Genomic DNA, 14,874 nt, shown 5'->3' on the forward strand with positions numbered 1-14,874 from the left:
TACGTGATGGCTAAGGGAACAGAAAAAGTGATGGACTTTTGGATGGATGAGGAGTCCGAGCTGTCAGCTCCATCTGCTAGGCCTCCCAAGCAAATATGACTAAGGGCTGAAAAGTCTTTCTGAAGTGACAGCTGAATGCTTGAGGTCGGGAGGAATGCGGTCTCGGAGCTGACACAGCTAAACTGCAAAATAACTTTTCTGCATCGCAGCAAAAGCCTGGCTTTCAGCTGGGGCAAAGGAAGGACAGAAATAACCCCCGCGTTGTGTGTTCACCTCCGCAGTTGTAAATCAGGATGGCCAACCTCTGATTGAAGGCAAGCTTAAAGAGAAGCAAGTCCGGTGGAAGTTTATCAAAAGGTGGAAAACTCGCTACTTCACTCTGGCTGGCAACCAGCTGCTTTTTCGGAAAGGAAAATCTGTAAGTCGGAAGACCATCAGTTTGATTTCTCTCTTTCCCTCCTCCCCAGCACCATTCCCCAGAGGTTTTTACCGCTCAGCTTTGCCTGTGGTCTCTGTACGCTGCGTGGCTAACTTCAGCCATGGGGTTGCTCACCAGCTTGAGTTAGATTTTTCTCTCTGGATCAAGAGCGTGAGATTTTCGAGAGTGCTCAGCATCAGACTGGCGCTGCTCTTGTTCAGCCAACAAATGCCCAGGGCTCAGCACTGCGCCTCAGTAATTTATACCCTGCTAGCTGGTGACCTGTGCCCGAGCATCGTCCCCTCTGCCTCGAGGCATCCCACGGTCACCTCTCGGATATTGCAAAAGCTTCTGTTCCTGAAGGAATTACAGTGGGTTAAAAAACAGTTTCCAGTCTTGACCAGTGATTCTTTATTTCCTTGAATAAACACAAATTCAGTAAATTCTGCTCAGGTAAATATATTTTTTCCACTTGCAAAGCACATGGCATGGGACAGCGAGGTATGTAGCGCCCACAGCCAACGTGCTGCAAGTGAGCTGTCATTTCTGGGTCCCAGTTTTCATGGGACCAGCAGTGTTTGCTGGGGAGATGGTTGTTCAGCACATCTTGAAAGTCAGGCCCTTCTGAACACCTCAGGGCAGTCTCCAAAATCAAGCAACTGCTCACCTTTCTTGAAAGGCTTGACTGGTTTTGTACATTAATAACTGTTCTTGAGATGACAGCATTATAATTGGTGTTATATGTGCAGGAAATACACTTGAGTATTTAGAGCAAGGTGATGCTAAAATGCTTTTCTTGCAAAGGAACAGAGGGATTTTTGCTTTCACTTCTACCCTCATCTAAATTCAGTGAAATTCTGCTGAAATTTCTGTGAAATTGTTTCAAATTTATACCGATAGGACTCAGAGACAAGTGTGTCCCAGGGCATGGAAGAGCAGGTAACTGAATCCAGTCCTCATTAGTTATTACTTCTCAGTTATGAGAAACTCATTTTCTTCAGCTTTTCACAATGACCATTATCAAACATTGTGCAAAATAGTCTGCTTATTTTTGTTACGAGAGCTCTCTGTTAAATAATCCAGGAATAGCAGCATCTTCCAACTATAGCCAAACCTTAATATTTCTGGTAAATAATCTATTTTTATAGAAACCTAGTAAAGCTCTTTAAGTTTCTCAAATGGCTTTCTGAGCCCCTTCCTATAAGAAATACAACAGGGTGTCCTGCCTAGGAGGAACACGTGCCTTTTGTGGGACAATAGAATCCTTCTAAAAGCAGGTGGTTCAGGAAGCAGCCTTTTCCTTACTTTCTAGTGACTTTTTCTGATGTTTTGGTTGAGATTCTGAAAACAGGTTAATCTATACATGTCCCATAGCTACAGCTCAGTACTGGCTGATGCTCACTTGTGAAAGAGTGTCAGAATAGTTGTCATTTTTTAGCAAGTCGATTGGCTTATAGAAATGTATTTAACAGAATGGCTTTAATTAGCTCTCCAAACAAGCCAGGCGGAAGGCACAACAGAATACCTTGATTACTCCTGGGATGCAATCACCTGCTTAGATTTGCGTTCTCCGTGCTCCCTGTGTTCACGTGGGGACCGTACAATGCACCGCAGGCGGGTGAAGCTGGCAGATTAGATTGTTGACCAGCAGATTTTGCAAAACAGCGTAATTCATATAGATTAACTTTCCCTTTTTAGCTGGCAAACTCGAGGCTGCTTTGCTTTTTTTTAAAGTTGAACACAAATACCTGGACTGGTTCGTCAGCGTAGCAGGCTGGCGTCCAGTCCCCCCGGGACAGCAGCAGGGTTATTGAGCCTGGGTAATCAGTCTTTCAAGCTGGTGCGTTATATCCTGTTACTTCTACATTTTTGGCCTAAATTTGAGAGTCAAGTTAACCATTGCTTGGGTTGCAGCCTGGAGCAACCCTGAGCCCACCAGTTTAGGTCGCACACATGCCCTGGGCTGACCGTCGCAGACACCAAACGCAAAATTTTAAGCCCTTTAAGCAGGGCTGGAGGTCTGAAGCCTCACAGAAGTGGTTTGGACAATAAAAGTGTGTGACTTTCAGATCCCACAGGAGGTCTCCTCCTGCACACCTCCGGCACCCGGCGGGACGACCAGCCCCGCGCCTTGCTGGCCGGGGACGGGCGCCGAAAGCATCGCAGGCGTGGGGCTACAGGCTGTGACCAGCCAAAGCGGTGGTGGAGGCTCCTGCCCGGCTCTATCTGGTGCTTGTTTCAGTCTTTGAGGCCAGACGGAGCTTGCCTGGCCGAGCACGACAGCTCTGCCCCATCATCTCTGGCGTTGCAGAGCAGGGCTGGGTGCTGCGTGGGTGTTTGGACTTTGCTGCTCACTTAAAAATACAAACCTAACACAGAGGAGGTATTGTGAGATGGCCAGCTGGCTGTGCCTGCTTATTCCTGGAGCCCCACCACGAACCCTCCCTTCGTCAAGTAACCGTGCGGACAATATTCGCTCTGTGTAAGCAACTGTATGGCCAGTGGGTAAAGGGGAGGCAGGAGAAAACCAAAATATAAGAGGTCCAAAAAAGAGCCACATCCTAAACTCCTGGAAAATTGTGGTAAATTCCTTCCACAGAAATGTGCCTAGGGTACAATCAACCTTCTTTAGCGAGTTGAGGTCAAATGTTGTGTGGTAATGAAGGGAGTATATAATTTTTGCTAGGTAGGCTTCTAAGTGTAAGGGTCTGGCTTGTGGGGTGCAAAGTTTTCGTTCTCGAGTCTATCATTGCTTTGCATTTTCTGTGATAAAGTTTTCATAACGTTTATCCCAGATCAGATGTCAGTGCAGAGCCAGCTTAACACTGTTGATAAAGCCTTAACTGGTGTTTGTGGACGCAGGGGAGGGTGTGCCACTGCTGTGGTCCTGTGGTTGTGCATGGGGAACCAGCGATGGCTCTGGAAACGTTTGGTCCCATGTGAAGTTAGAGATGAACTTCATTGTTCATGGAAAGTCGTTTGGTCAGAACTGAACGTTTTGGTGGGAAATTATCCATTTAAAGAGAACTTCTCACGTGTGGAATAGGATCCCTGATAAAAAACGAATGAGAGAGACAAATAAAAGTTCTAACCCAGAATGAGCAACAGCAACACCGGGGGATGGAGCCATGCAGGGAGGATGACGGCTCTGCGCTGTCCCTGCCGTCCGCAGCCCAGGGACTTCCCGTGTCCCGGAGGGGTCCGTCTGCTCCCCCAGCCACTGGCGCTGCTGAGGGGTCTCTTGCCGGAGAGCTGCTCCGGTCAAGGGATGGACTTCAGTGCTGTTTTGAGTTAGAAAGGAGGGGATTGCCCAGGCAAGTGCCCGTGGCACTTCAGGAACGCAGGAGAGCTTGACTGTAAATAATACCTGTGTATACAATACAGAAATGCTCCAAAAGTTGGGAAAGGCATCCTGGGTATTCAATATGGATGTGGAAAAATGGCAGGTCAGTGGTAATGGTAGGGGACTATCAAATCCCAGAGGGGAACTGCAGCCATTGGGCTTGGGACTTCTTTTGGATGGTCTTTTCGGATGAGCTTTTCCTTAGAAGAGTAGAATGTTCCTGGTTCTTTCCCAGAAGGACTGAGACATTATTGCAGGAAAAGTCTCCCTGCCCAGTTCTGGTCCTGCGCTTCAGAGCTGGCCTGCTGGGAGAGCAGACGACGCTGGGGCAGGCAGAGCAGCTCCGGAGACAGCAGCTCCCACGCTGCAACCTCTCCCGAGTCGTGCTCAGCTCCTGCAAGATAATTAGCCACTAATTCTCACTCGGATCAGTCCAGACCTTTCCTGTAGGATAGGCGCAGAAAGCTTTTGGAAAATCCGCCTTGCTCCTCTTGGTAAAAAGTGTAAGAAGCTCAACAGGAGAAACAAAATATTCTGGAGGAAACAGGGCCTTGGGCTTAAACTTCTCACCTAGAGACCCAATTTGTGCATTTTTAATGAGTTCATGAACCTCTTCTCCTGCAGGAAACTTCCATGATTTTGTACAACTATCTTTTATGCTTCCTGCATCATATTTCTTACAATGACACTAAGATTTCCTAGACTTACCTACTTTATACGTTTTCAAACAAAACTGCAACTGAGCTGTCCCGTATTCTCCATTCCCCATGGAGAAATGCCATGATTTCCCTCACATTCCTGGGTCAGACTCAGGGTATCTGTTCCCTTTTTAAAACCAGCAAAAGGAGTTGCTGCTTCCATTTTCGAGTGGAGACTCTGAGAAGGGAAACAACTTACCACTGCTTAAGAGAAGACAACTTTCTTCAGTCCCCAAGGACTGGCTGATTTTTGTACCTAGGAAGCATTTGCCATTGGCACCAGTTGTGCCTGGCACCGTTAACAGAGGTCACCGTTATTAAAAGCCAGAGAAAGGAAGATCCAAGCCCATGTTAACAGCTGAAGCTGGAACTAAAAAGTACAGATGGTGAGGGGGAAGAGCTCACGGGCATCAGCGTGGACCCTTGGCCGTTGGGTGCCGTAGACCACGACAGCCCATGAAAGCCGATGGTGTTTAGTAGCGGAGTGTGGCACTGCGTGGGGCTGGGAAAGGGGGTTCTAACTCACCTAAGGCATTTTTGGGAAGTGCCCATCAGTGCATTTGCCCACACGAGCAATGTTTACAAGCCCAGCTCTAGAGACATCAACTGTTTCCTAAGGTGGTGGAAGCTCTACCAGATGAACTTGGTTTTGTCTGTCTCCCCTCTGTTTCAGAAAGACGACCCCGACGACTGCCCCATCGAGCTCAGCAAGGTGCAGAGCGTTAAAGTGGTGGCAAAGAAGCGCAGGGACCGCAGTCTGCCCCGGGCCTTTGAGATCTTCACCGACAGCAAGACCTACGTTTTCAAGGCCAAAGACGAGAAGAACGCCGAGGAGTGGCTTCAGTGCATCAACGTCGCCGTCGCCCAGGCTAAAGAGCGGGAGAGCCGAGAGGCCACCACCTACCTGTAGAGCTGCGGGCACCTCCATGGCCGTGCCAGCAAACCAAACGTGTCTGGGACCGCTCTGGCGCAGAGCATCGTGGACCTCTTTTACCTGCAAAAGCCCCATCGGCCCCGGGATCGTGGGAAACCGTGGGGAAGACAGGGTGTTAGCATGGGCTAGGGAGAGCTTTGTGCAGGGCGAGAGGTCTAAGGCATCAATAACGCTACCCGGTGATGGCGTGCCACCATGCGGGAGTGCTCCCTGGCACCAGGACGTTGGCTGGTGTGGAAGCAGCTTCCACGTCCCGGTGTGAAATGCAGTTTTTTGTCTTCAGCCTAATGGCCTGCAAGCCAGGAGACGTGGTTAGAAACAAACCTGGACCCCATCCCCTCAGCCTTTGCTTCTGAGATGCACAAGGTCTCAGTGGCTTGAATGCCAAAAGCGTAAGGACTTTCTGCTTGCCTCAATCACTTTCTGTCTGTAAAAAGATAATTTTCCTTCTTATTTAATCTCAGTGTACTTTATCCTTTTACTGTTTATATGTGTCTGTGGAAAAAAATCAAATTTGCTGCTTCTTTCAGGTTTGACATTGAGCCATTTTAAAGATTTAATACTGCTGAAAAATAATTTTAAATACTCAACTGTTTTGATTTCCCCTCTTTTTCCTGCTTTTTCTCCCCTTTGTAACTGAATGTAATTTAAAAAATTTATTTTCCTTTCTTTCTTTAATTGCCTTTTCTGTTCTGTAACTTTTCAAAATTTCTCTAGAACTAGAAAATTCCCAGTTTGGTTGATTTTCTTGGTCACTCTCAAATGATTCCAAAGTGGAGGAAGTGCTGTAGAAAAGACCAAAAGCAAAAAAGGAAAAAAGGGGGAAAAAAAGAATGAGAAGTCTGCAAGTGAAGAAATGAACTCAGAGATCATTCAGGGCTGAGTAGGAATAAAATTTGAAATTTTCCAACCTAGAAAAATGTATCTTTTGCAAAAAAGTTGTTGCCAAAAAAGGGGAGTTGGGGGGGGGGGGGAAATCAGGGGAAGAAAGAACTGTAATGCTTTCTACTGTAATACATGTCTTCCACTCAGTAGCAAAGGGAACTTGCAGCTCTTTTGAAAGTTCCTTGCAGAGCACGGCAATATAATCTGCTTTCCGAAATTTTCTTGTGTCGACTTTCTGTAGTGTTTGCTGGGTGAGTTTTGGCTTTGGCTGTGGGGACAGGAGGGCAGCAGGGGCTGGTGAGGGTGGCTCGGGCGGCTGTGATGGCAGGGACATGCCAGGGGTCATCAAAAACGCTTGGAGAACGGGGGGCAAGAGGAATGACCTGGGAAATAAATTCAGATTAAAGTCTATTGAGTAAAGCTAGCGCTGGTGCTGCTGAGTCAAGCCTGTTCTCAGCGGTCACCACGAGGTTATGTCTCATATCACAGTTCTCTGTTGGGGTGCAGCTTGAATGGCTGCATACCTCTGAATTTACAGCCTGTTTTTTCCACAATCCCAACCGTTCCCAGCTCTCCGGATTTCACTGGGGCTGCTGCCGGTCAGCGGCTCTGAAAGTGGGGAGGAGAAGATGGGCATGCAGCTGAGCAAGGGCTGGAAGAGGTGCGGAGGGAGTGGGATCCGAGGGATTTAACTTCATGGTTTGGTGTCTGCTTCCTTGATGTGGTGGTTCAGCGGGGTTCACGGCCCGAAGCTTGGAGTCTTGTAGCATGCCATAGACATATTTATCTTTGGAGTTTGATAACTTGCAAGCACTGAGTGTTGCTGGTGTTTGTCTCTCCGGCCGCCAGAGCTCTGTAATTTGTTACACTGACGGGTAAGATGCTAACGTTTGGTAATGAGCATTTACTCGAATCAGAACGAGAAAAAATTAGTTTATGGTACCATAAGAGTGCCTCAGTTCTGCTGCCAGGTCAGAGCTAAGGGCTGCCCGATCCCTTGCAGCAGCCAGAGCTGGCGGCTCCAGAGACATATTTCCCAACCTCACCCATCAAAGCACCATCAAACCTTTTGGGGAGAAACACCATGGACCCTGGAGCAGTACCAACGCAATGAATTTCCATTTACAGTGAAATGAAAATCAGGCTAAACTTTGAAAGGCTGTTTGCTATTTCTGTGTCCTCCTTTTTGTTGCCTGCACTTGTGGGGACATCTGGGTTTCTTTGCTTGTTTTTTTCCCCATTATTTTTAATCATTTCCCAGACCCGACAGTGATGCGTGCGGAGGCCCTGGAGGACAGCGGTGCACCAGGGAACTGGCAGAAAGACGCTGAGACATTGAGCCACGCGTGGGCAGGATGCAGTGAGCACAGGGTGGAAAATAAAAGCAAACAAGCTCAAAATTGGTTAGGGGCAGGATTAATCCGAGGTGAGCAGGCTCTGACGGTGACCTTCTGGTGGCAGGGATGGTGGACCTGCCTGGTGCCAACACGCTGCCTATCCATAGCCCTGATACCACCTTTCCAAACCAACCCTCCAGCCTGGAGACATCCCCATTCCCCCAGTTGTGCCACCCAGCTGTCCTCCTCCTCCTCCATGTCCACTGAGCACCAGCTGGACCAATCCCAAATCATATCTCTTCCAACTCTCCACGTTTTCCCCAAATCCTCTTTGAGACAGCGAAACAAAACGGGTAATTCCTTCCTTATGCTCTCGTGCTCCTTCCCCGGCTCCTGCGGGAGTTCGTGTATGTTTGTTTTGCTTTGCTTGAGGGTCTCCAGTGTTTCCCGAGACCTGGTTCCTCCCAGTGCTGATGGGCTGGAGCCGACCTCCAGCCCCATGGACCTCTGCAGCGCGTCTCAGCCAGCGCTCCAGCCCGGGCTCCTAACACGTGTCAAACAACTGACCTGGCACCCATGCCCTGGAAGGTCAGCAAGCCCTGGCCTGAAAAGACAATATTTAATTTCCAACATTCCCATGCTGACTGGAGAAGGAAGTGCTGATAGATCCCACCACGTGGCCAGCAGCTGAGAGCAAAGTGGTTGCTGAAGCATTCCTTGATGATGGAAAATGAGGGTGGGCTTTAAAGGCCATAGGTTTGCAGATTGAAAAGATAAATTTGCATTGACGCTAATGATGTCAGAGGGGAAAGAGAAGACCTCAGTCAATGGCCCGTGCAATGCCTTAACCAGCTCCAGACTTCCCGATGCTCTCGGTGCTCCGGAGAGATGCTGCAGCGTTCGAATTCCTGAAAATTCTTGCAACGACTAAAATGTGGAGATGAGTGTTAGATCATAGAATGTAGAAAAGTGTTCAGAACAACTTCGTTAAAGCTAAATGGAGTCACAGAAAATATCGAAAGCCCATCTGGGACCAGTCCATCCAAGCAAGTCTATGGACGTCAGCATAGGTCACCTGGCTGGGCAGAGTCCAGCTCCCCGGTGCAGAGCTCCATCCCGCTCCCTGTCACTTACATGGAATCAGGCAACGTGTGCCTTGTGCCAATAATACAATATTATAATACTTACAACTTCTATTACACTTCACGCCTCTAAAACACATGAAGTCAAATTCAAGGCTGATGTTGAAGACCAAAAGCAGGGGGTTTTGGGGGGAAGATGCACCCTTTTTGCCTGTGACCCTTTATTTGCTGTTATCTCAGTGATACGTGGCGGTTTGTTTAGAGTTGCTCGTGCAGAGCGTACAAAGCAGGCTTGATGCAGACAGCCTGCCCTCCAGGACTTCGTACAGCATGTAAGGAGAGGGGAACAAGTCTACAGTAAGTTGCATATTACATCCATACAAATAATGCAGATCTGCGGACAGGACTGCTGCCACCTCTCCTGCCTCTGGATGTAAATGAAGCCGTGGAGCCAAACCTCGATTTAAAGGCAGCAGTGCAAGGGTAAGAAAAGACATATGATGGGAAATTTCTGCGGCCTCTCTGGCACACAAGGAAAGATTTCAGCCATTTAATTTTCAATACCTGGACCAATAAATCCTTACTTTACCCACAGGACACACTGCTGAGTCTAATGGGAATGAAGTTAATTCATAGGTGTGAACTTGTGGATTTATGGTCTTAAGTTCCAGAATTACATCCTATACTAAACACTGAATTCACCCACCGAGGCATGTCACTGGAGTTCAACGATACAGTAAGTTGGCCATTAAAAACATATTTTACAGACAAAATAGTCTGTATTTCTTAATCTTGATGCCAAGTTTCAGTCTGCCACCTATGCATTACACCATCAATTTAATGCACCTGCTTATCCGTGTGTATGTATGTACAAACACATGTTGTCACCTATCTGACCGAGTATGGGGATGTGCAAATCGGGGCTGAGCATCCACTTTGCCATCGAGTGATTTCCAGGTCTGAGGGTGAAATTCGTGTATGGGGCAAACGCGGCTCTGCTTCACCTGCTGTCTCAAGGCTTTGTCATCAGCACTTGGCTGTCACCAGTCGCTTACATCCTTCCTTTCAATCTCGACGTGATTGAAACAATATGGAATGCATAGCTGTGTAGTTAGAGAGACCCTGCGTTCTGTGCCAAAAAATAATTGCATAAAATAAGAAGCTTAGCCACACTTCTCCTGTCTTAAATTAAAACTTGGAATAAAATAAAAGAGAAATTCAGCTGGCAACTCATTCTAGTCATCCTCCTAAAAGGAGAAACACAGAAATCATCAATCTAGTTATGATGAGAGCAGGGAGATTTAAAAATAAAAATTAAAAAATCCCACTGTTGCAAATTTTCTTCTCGAGCAAATATATAAATAGTTTTTATTGGTTCTTTTTAAAATAGCATGTATTGAAACACTCTAGATTTAAATAGCTGCTGCCCTCTGAACAGGGAACATGTTGGTCGTTCCTGCTACGCAGCATTTTCTTGGTTTGTTTGCTCATCCCTCGCAGGAACCACCCCGGCCCTCCGCGAAGACGACGTGAGAGCTCCCCGCGGCTTCGGCCTCGGGTCCCTGGGCACGGGAGCGTGTGTGGCTGCGCTCTCGGAAAAAGGGATGCAAACGCCCTCCTCAGCTGCAGCACCGGGACGCTGCCGAGCGTCCGCTCCTCTCTGCCAGGAAACAATCTGCCTTCTGTCTTGCACAACTTCTGGGACAAAAGATGTCATTGTCTTTCTGGGGGCGGGGGGCGAGTTCACCTTTGCTGAAGAATCCCGTTATTCAGACAGCGTTTGGCGGAGGAAAGGAGCTTCGCTCCCATGGAGAGAGGGACGAGTCCCAGCCCTGGCCCTGTGGGACACTAAACCCAGCTGGTGTATCAGATACCGCGCTCCCTCCCGCTCCCCAGGGGCAGCAGTAGTGCCGTTTCCACGGGGTCCATGAAAGCAGGCAAGATTTGGGGGGGTCCTGGCTGCGACGCTGGGGCTCAGCCAGCCGGTCCCCCCCGTTACGGCGAGGCATCGCCTCCCAGAGCCGTGGCACAAGGCGGCCCGGAGCATGGGCTGCCAACGGGGAGAGCTCCCAGCCCAAACCAACACCCTCCAGCCCTCTCTGCGTACTGGGCGGACAGACTGAGGTTTAGGATCTAAACCTGAGCCTACAGCTACAAAGCTGGACCAAAATCCGGACCTGAACACTCCTGAATGCGAGTAATTTCCAAACCTAACCTGAGTTTTACAGATCAGCATAACTTCTCTAGGAAACATAATTCTTCAAAATACTGGCTCCAGCTTATGCGAACATTTTTATGTAAGGACAATAATCCACTTTTTGCGGGAAGACTTGATGTCCACCGTGATTTCTGTGCCACACCACATGTATCTTTCAGGAATCCAAGTCTGGGCGAGTGTGTGGCCTCACATTACACTCAAGAACAACTGGTACTTCAGCATCACTTCTTCGCCCGTCTGGCGATACGACAACAAAGGGGAACAGTCCGACGGTTTTGGCACAGAAGAGCTGGCTCACACCTCTCGGGCTATAGACCAGCTTCATCACGTAGCACTTCTGCAGAGCGGACAGGAGCCTGGGACCCATCCGTGGGCTAACGCAACGCGGGGAGCAACTCTCCCGCTGGCAGGGTGGGAGCTGGCAAAATCGGAGCGGAGTGGGGTGTCCGGCGGTGGGACGAGCTGGCTTCCAGCTGTGTGCAATGGCAACCGTCTGCACTGACCGGTGCAATCCACAGCACCGGACCGCTGGACCAACGCTGTGCTGTGAAAGGACCGGATGACCTCCCGAGGTCCCTTCCAGCATAAATTATTCTGTGATCTATAGCGGGGCAAAAGGATTGCCAAAAATGTATCAGCAGCTACCTCCGCTTCTTCTAAAACAGACCGCAAAGCAACACTGCGGCACTGCACAGCCCCTGGAGCCGTGCTGCGCTGTATGGGTGCAGCTGCGTGCATGTTTCCTCTGGTGACGACCCCTAAGAGAAGAGCAAACAAAGAATAGACTTCTCTGTAAGCAGTGTGGCTAGCGATGAGCTGAGCGATGAGCTGCTGTGGAAAACTGTCTCATGGGGAAAATCTCTTCCCCCTCCTTCCTTAAAAACTGTGCTGTCATGACCATCTTTCGGTGCTTGTTTTGGTTATGGCTGTTTGCATCTCCGTAAGCCTGAGATGAGTTTCTCCTGTGCAGACCCATGCCCCTGTGCGGAGTCCTGCTATCGAGACATCCTTTGATTGCGAGGATTGACCCATGCCCTGCCAGGGTCGGAGCACAGACCCACAAGCGCCCGTTTGCGGGCTGCACAGTGCTCGGGGTGGCCAGTGCACCCAAGATGTGCAAAGTGTGGGGCCCTTCTGCTGCTGGCTCCCTTCTTTCTTCTTCTTCTTCTTCTTCGTCTTCGTCTTCGTCTTCTTCTTCTTCGTCTTCGTCTTCTTCTTCTTCTTCTTCTTTGTCTTCTTTCTCCTTCATCTTCTTCTTTCTTCTTCTTTCTTCTTTCTTTGTCTTCTTCCTCTTTGTCTTCTTCTTCTTTCTTCTTCTTTCTTCTTCTTTCTTCTCCTTCTTCTTTCTTCTCCTTCTTCTTCCATCTCCAGAACATAGATATTATAGATTTCTTACGTTCCAATTTCCCTCTCGTGTCTTGCGTGGTTTAACTGCCCATGGCTGTAGGGAAAGGAGCAGCGAGGACTGGTTTCTCCTGGCTCACCTCTACTGCATCCAACCATGGTCAGGGAGAGCAGGCGGCACAGTGGGTAAAACAAGAGCAGCTTACACTGGCATTTACGGCTGCTGCCCGGGCTGAGTTGCATCACGAGTAACACCACTGGTTTCAACAGCTCCAGGGAACATGAAGAACGAGGTAGTTCCATGGTAAAAGGTTTGTAAGATAAATATGAAGATGAATGATATTTAGCCAGGCAAATGATACGTAATCATTGATTTCTCTAATAAATTTAATTACTTAATCTATTTTTCTGTTGCTCACAAGCAAATTATTCTTTGTTTCAAATATATTTGTTCTATTCCTGAAAAATTCCTGTATTTCTTCTTGCAAAGTTTTTGCAAATGGCTGTTTCTGATTACTTGACACCTACGCTGTGCTGGTCAGTTTTTACTGCCCAAGCAGATATTTCTGTGCCCAGATGGCAGGATCATACATTCTGGAGTCAGGTGACAAACAGCGGTCTCCCACGGACATCCTTATTAAATTGTTCTTTCCTCCCCAGTGCTAAACTGCCTGTGCTTGAAAATTAAAATGAAAATTTTGCACATTTTTGCTGCGTTTACTAAGTCTCAAGGGGATCACATTCTCAAAACCAACCGAACAACAATTTCCGAAGAAGCACTGCAGGAGCGTGCCGGCAGGGCTGGCCAGGCTGCAAGCTTTCCAAGCCGTGTGTGCTTCCATGGGGCCGTTAGTAGCTCCAATTGACAGTATTTCCTAGAAATATGAATCATAGGTTGTACACCAAAACTGCCTTCTCAGGGCTTGTTTATGAGAGCTGAGCCCAGTTCTGGGCAGTTTTCCAAGGAAATTTTACCCTACAATTCCCTCCCACCTCCCTGAACAAAGCATTCCCCAGCGTGTTTGACAGGAACAGAGTAAAACAGGCGATAAATGCTTGGGTATTGCATATAGGCATCGCATGCATGGTGGGTATAAATGGAATAAGCTGGACATTATTTTTCCAGCTTTTCTGATTCTGAGCTCAGTAGCCCATGGGAATAACCTTGCCTGCTTCTTGTTGACAAGTTGTCTAATTCATCTTGATACTGATGACTAATACTCCTCGGGTAAAATCCTTGGCCCCACTGAGGTCAAATGCAAAACTCCTATTAACTCTAACAAGGCCAGAATTTTGCTCTGATGATTGCCTGTCATAGTGGTACCTTTACGGCTTCCTACGATCACTGGACTTGCCCAGCTGCAGAAACACAAACCCTTCCCTCCCCAGTGACAAACCTCAGGCACCAGGTTTGCAGCGAGGAGTATTTTGGTGAGAAAAGCTGCTTCTCTCACTCCTACTGGCATCGAGCATCGCCCATGCCTTGAGCAGCGCGCACCGGGGCTGCCTCATGCAGCGGCCCCCCCCCGGGATGCGGCCACCCTGTAATGTCGTTTCTCGTGCTTTTGGGCAGTGATGGTACCCCAGCCGGCTTCTCATGCTGAAATGGTGGGAGGAAACAGGAAATAAACACATTTTATGTTGTTTTTTTTCTTTGTTTCCAGTTAGGAAGTATTTATACTGCACCTGTGAAAGAACTGGACATTGATTAATCAGATGCCAAATTGCAGGCACACTGAGCTGGCTCAATTATACCATAAATCTCCCCGTTGTCTAATTAGGTGAAGAAAGAAGCAAAATCAGACTTGATTCATTTGGCCGCTTCACTGAAATATCCTGGAGCTTTCTAAATTGTTTGTGTTGGGGTTGGTCGTGTCGGGACCTGGATGACCCCAGCCAGCCCCAGCGTGTACCCCCACCCCTGCCCAGGACCCCAGCCCAGCTGGGGGCCTCCGTCCTGCCCCAGTGATGCTGTAGGAGCTGGTCCCAGTCCCCCCCTCACTGGGGGATCCCCCCAGCCCCAGGGAGCCCTGACAGGTTTCACACAGCCTCAGGACATCAGAAGATTTAGATTTATTTGCTTCTACCAATGCAGATACTCTAATATAACTGCCCTGTCCATCTTCCATGGATATAAGGCATTCAAAAGGTAATCCTGGTATTTAATTAACTGCAACTTAGAGTACACATTGAAGTCACTTGGCTTTTTTAGGACAGAAGTACCAATACGTTTAAGCAATAGCTACTGTTTAAGAGCAAAGTTTTGCCTGCTGATCTCTGCGCTCCACCCAAGCCCTTCACTTCTTCTGGCTCCTCCTCAACAGGGAAATCAACCTGGACGTGCGATTTCTGTCTGTCTTGCAGATAAAGCATGGGGAAAGTGGAATCTGAGGGGGTCCTTACAAACCAGGCAATGCTTTTGCTGGCAGTAAGCCTCAGAGAAGATCGCTCACTGAGGTCGGTGGCACTGCAGCCCACGGTCTTCCCGCCCCGGGTGATGCTGACTGGCTGCCTCTTCCCTCATTTCACTGTGCAGTACATGGTTAAAGATCACTAAAAAAACATGATCACAGGAGGGATGGCAACGCCTCCAGGTTAGGACCAAAAAAACCTGT

General features: G+C 48.4%; 1 protein-coding gene across 4 annotated transcripts in view; it reads left to right on the forward strand.

Moving 5' to 3' along the window:
- The window catches only part of VEPH1 (ventricular zone expressed PH domain containing 1), a 96,619-nt gene extending 91,117 nt beyond the window's left edge, over window positions 1-5,502 (forward strand). For all 4 annotated transcript variants that reach the window (XM_069792872.1, XM_069792873.1, XM_069792874.1 and 1 more), the window contains 2 exons: window positions 282-418; window positions 5,133-5,502. In XM_069792872.1, coding sequence (XP_069648973.1) covers window positions 282-418; window positions 5,133-5,369 — 374 coding nt within the window. In that variant the 3' untranslated portion in view covers window positions 5,370-5,502. The remainder of the gene's footprint in view (window positions 1-281; window positions 419-5,132) is intronic.
- The last annotated feature ends 9,372 nt before the right edge of the window (window positions 5,503-14,874 follow it).

This window comes from Haliaeetus albicilla, chromosome 9 (genome assembly GCF_947461875.1).
Source record: "Haliaeetus albicilla chromosome 9, bHalAlb1.1, whole genome shotgun sequence".
NCBI lineage: Eukaryota > Metazoa > Chordata > Aves > Accipitriformes > Accipitridae > Haliaeetus > Haliaeetus albicilla.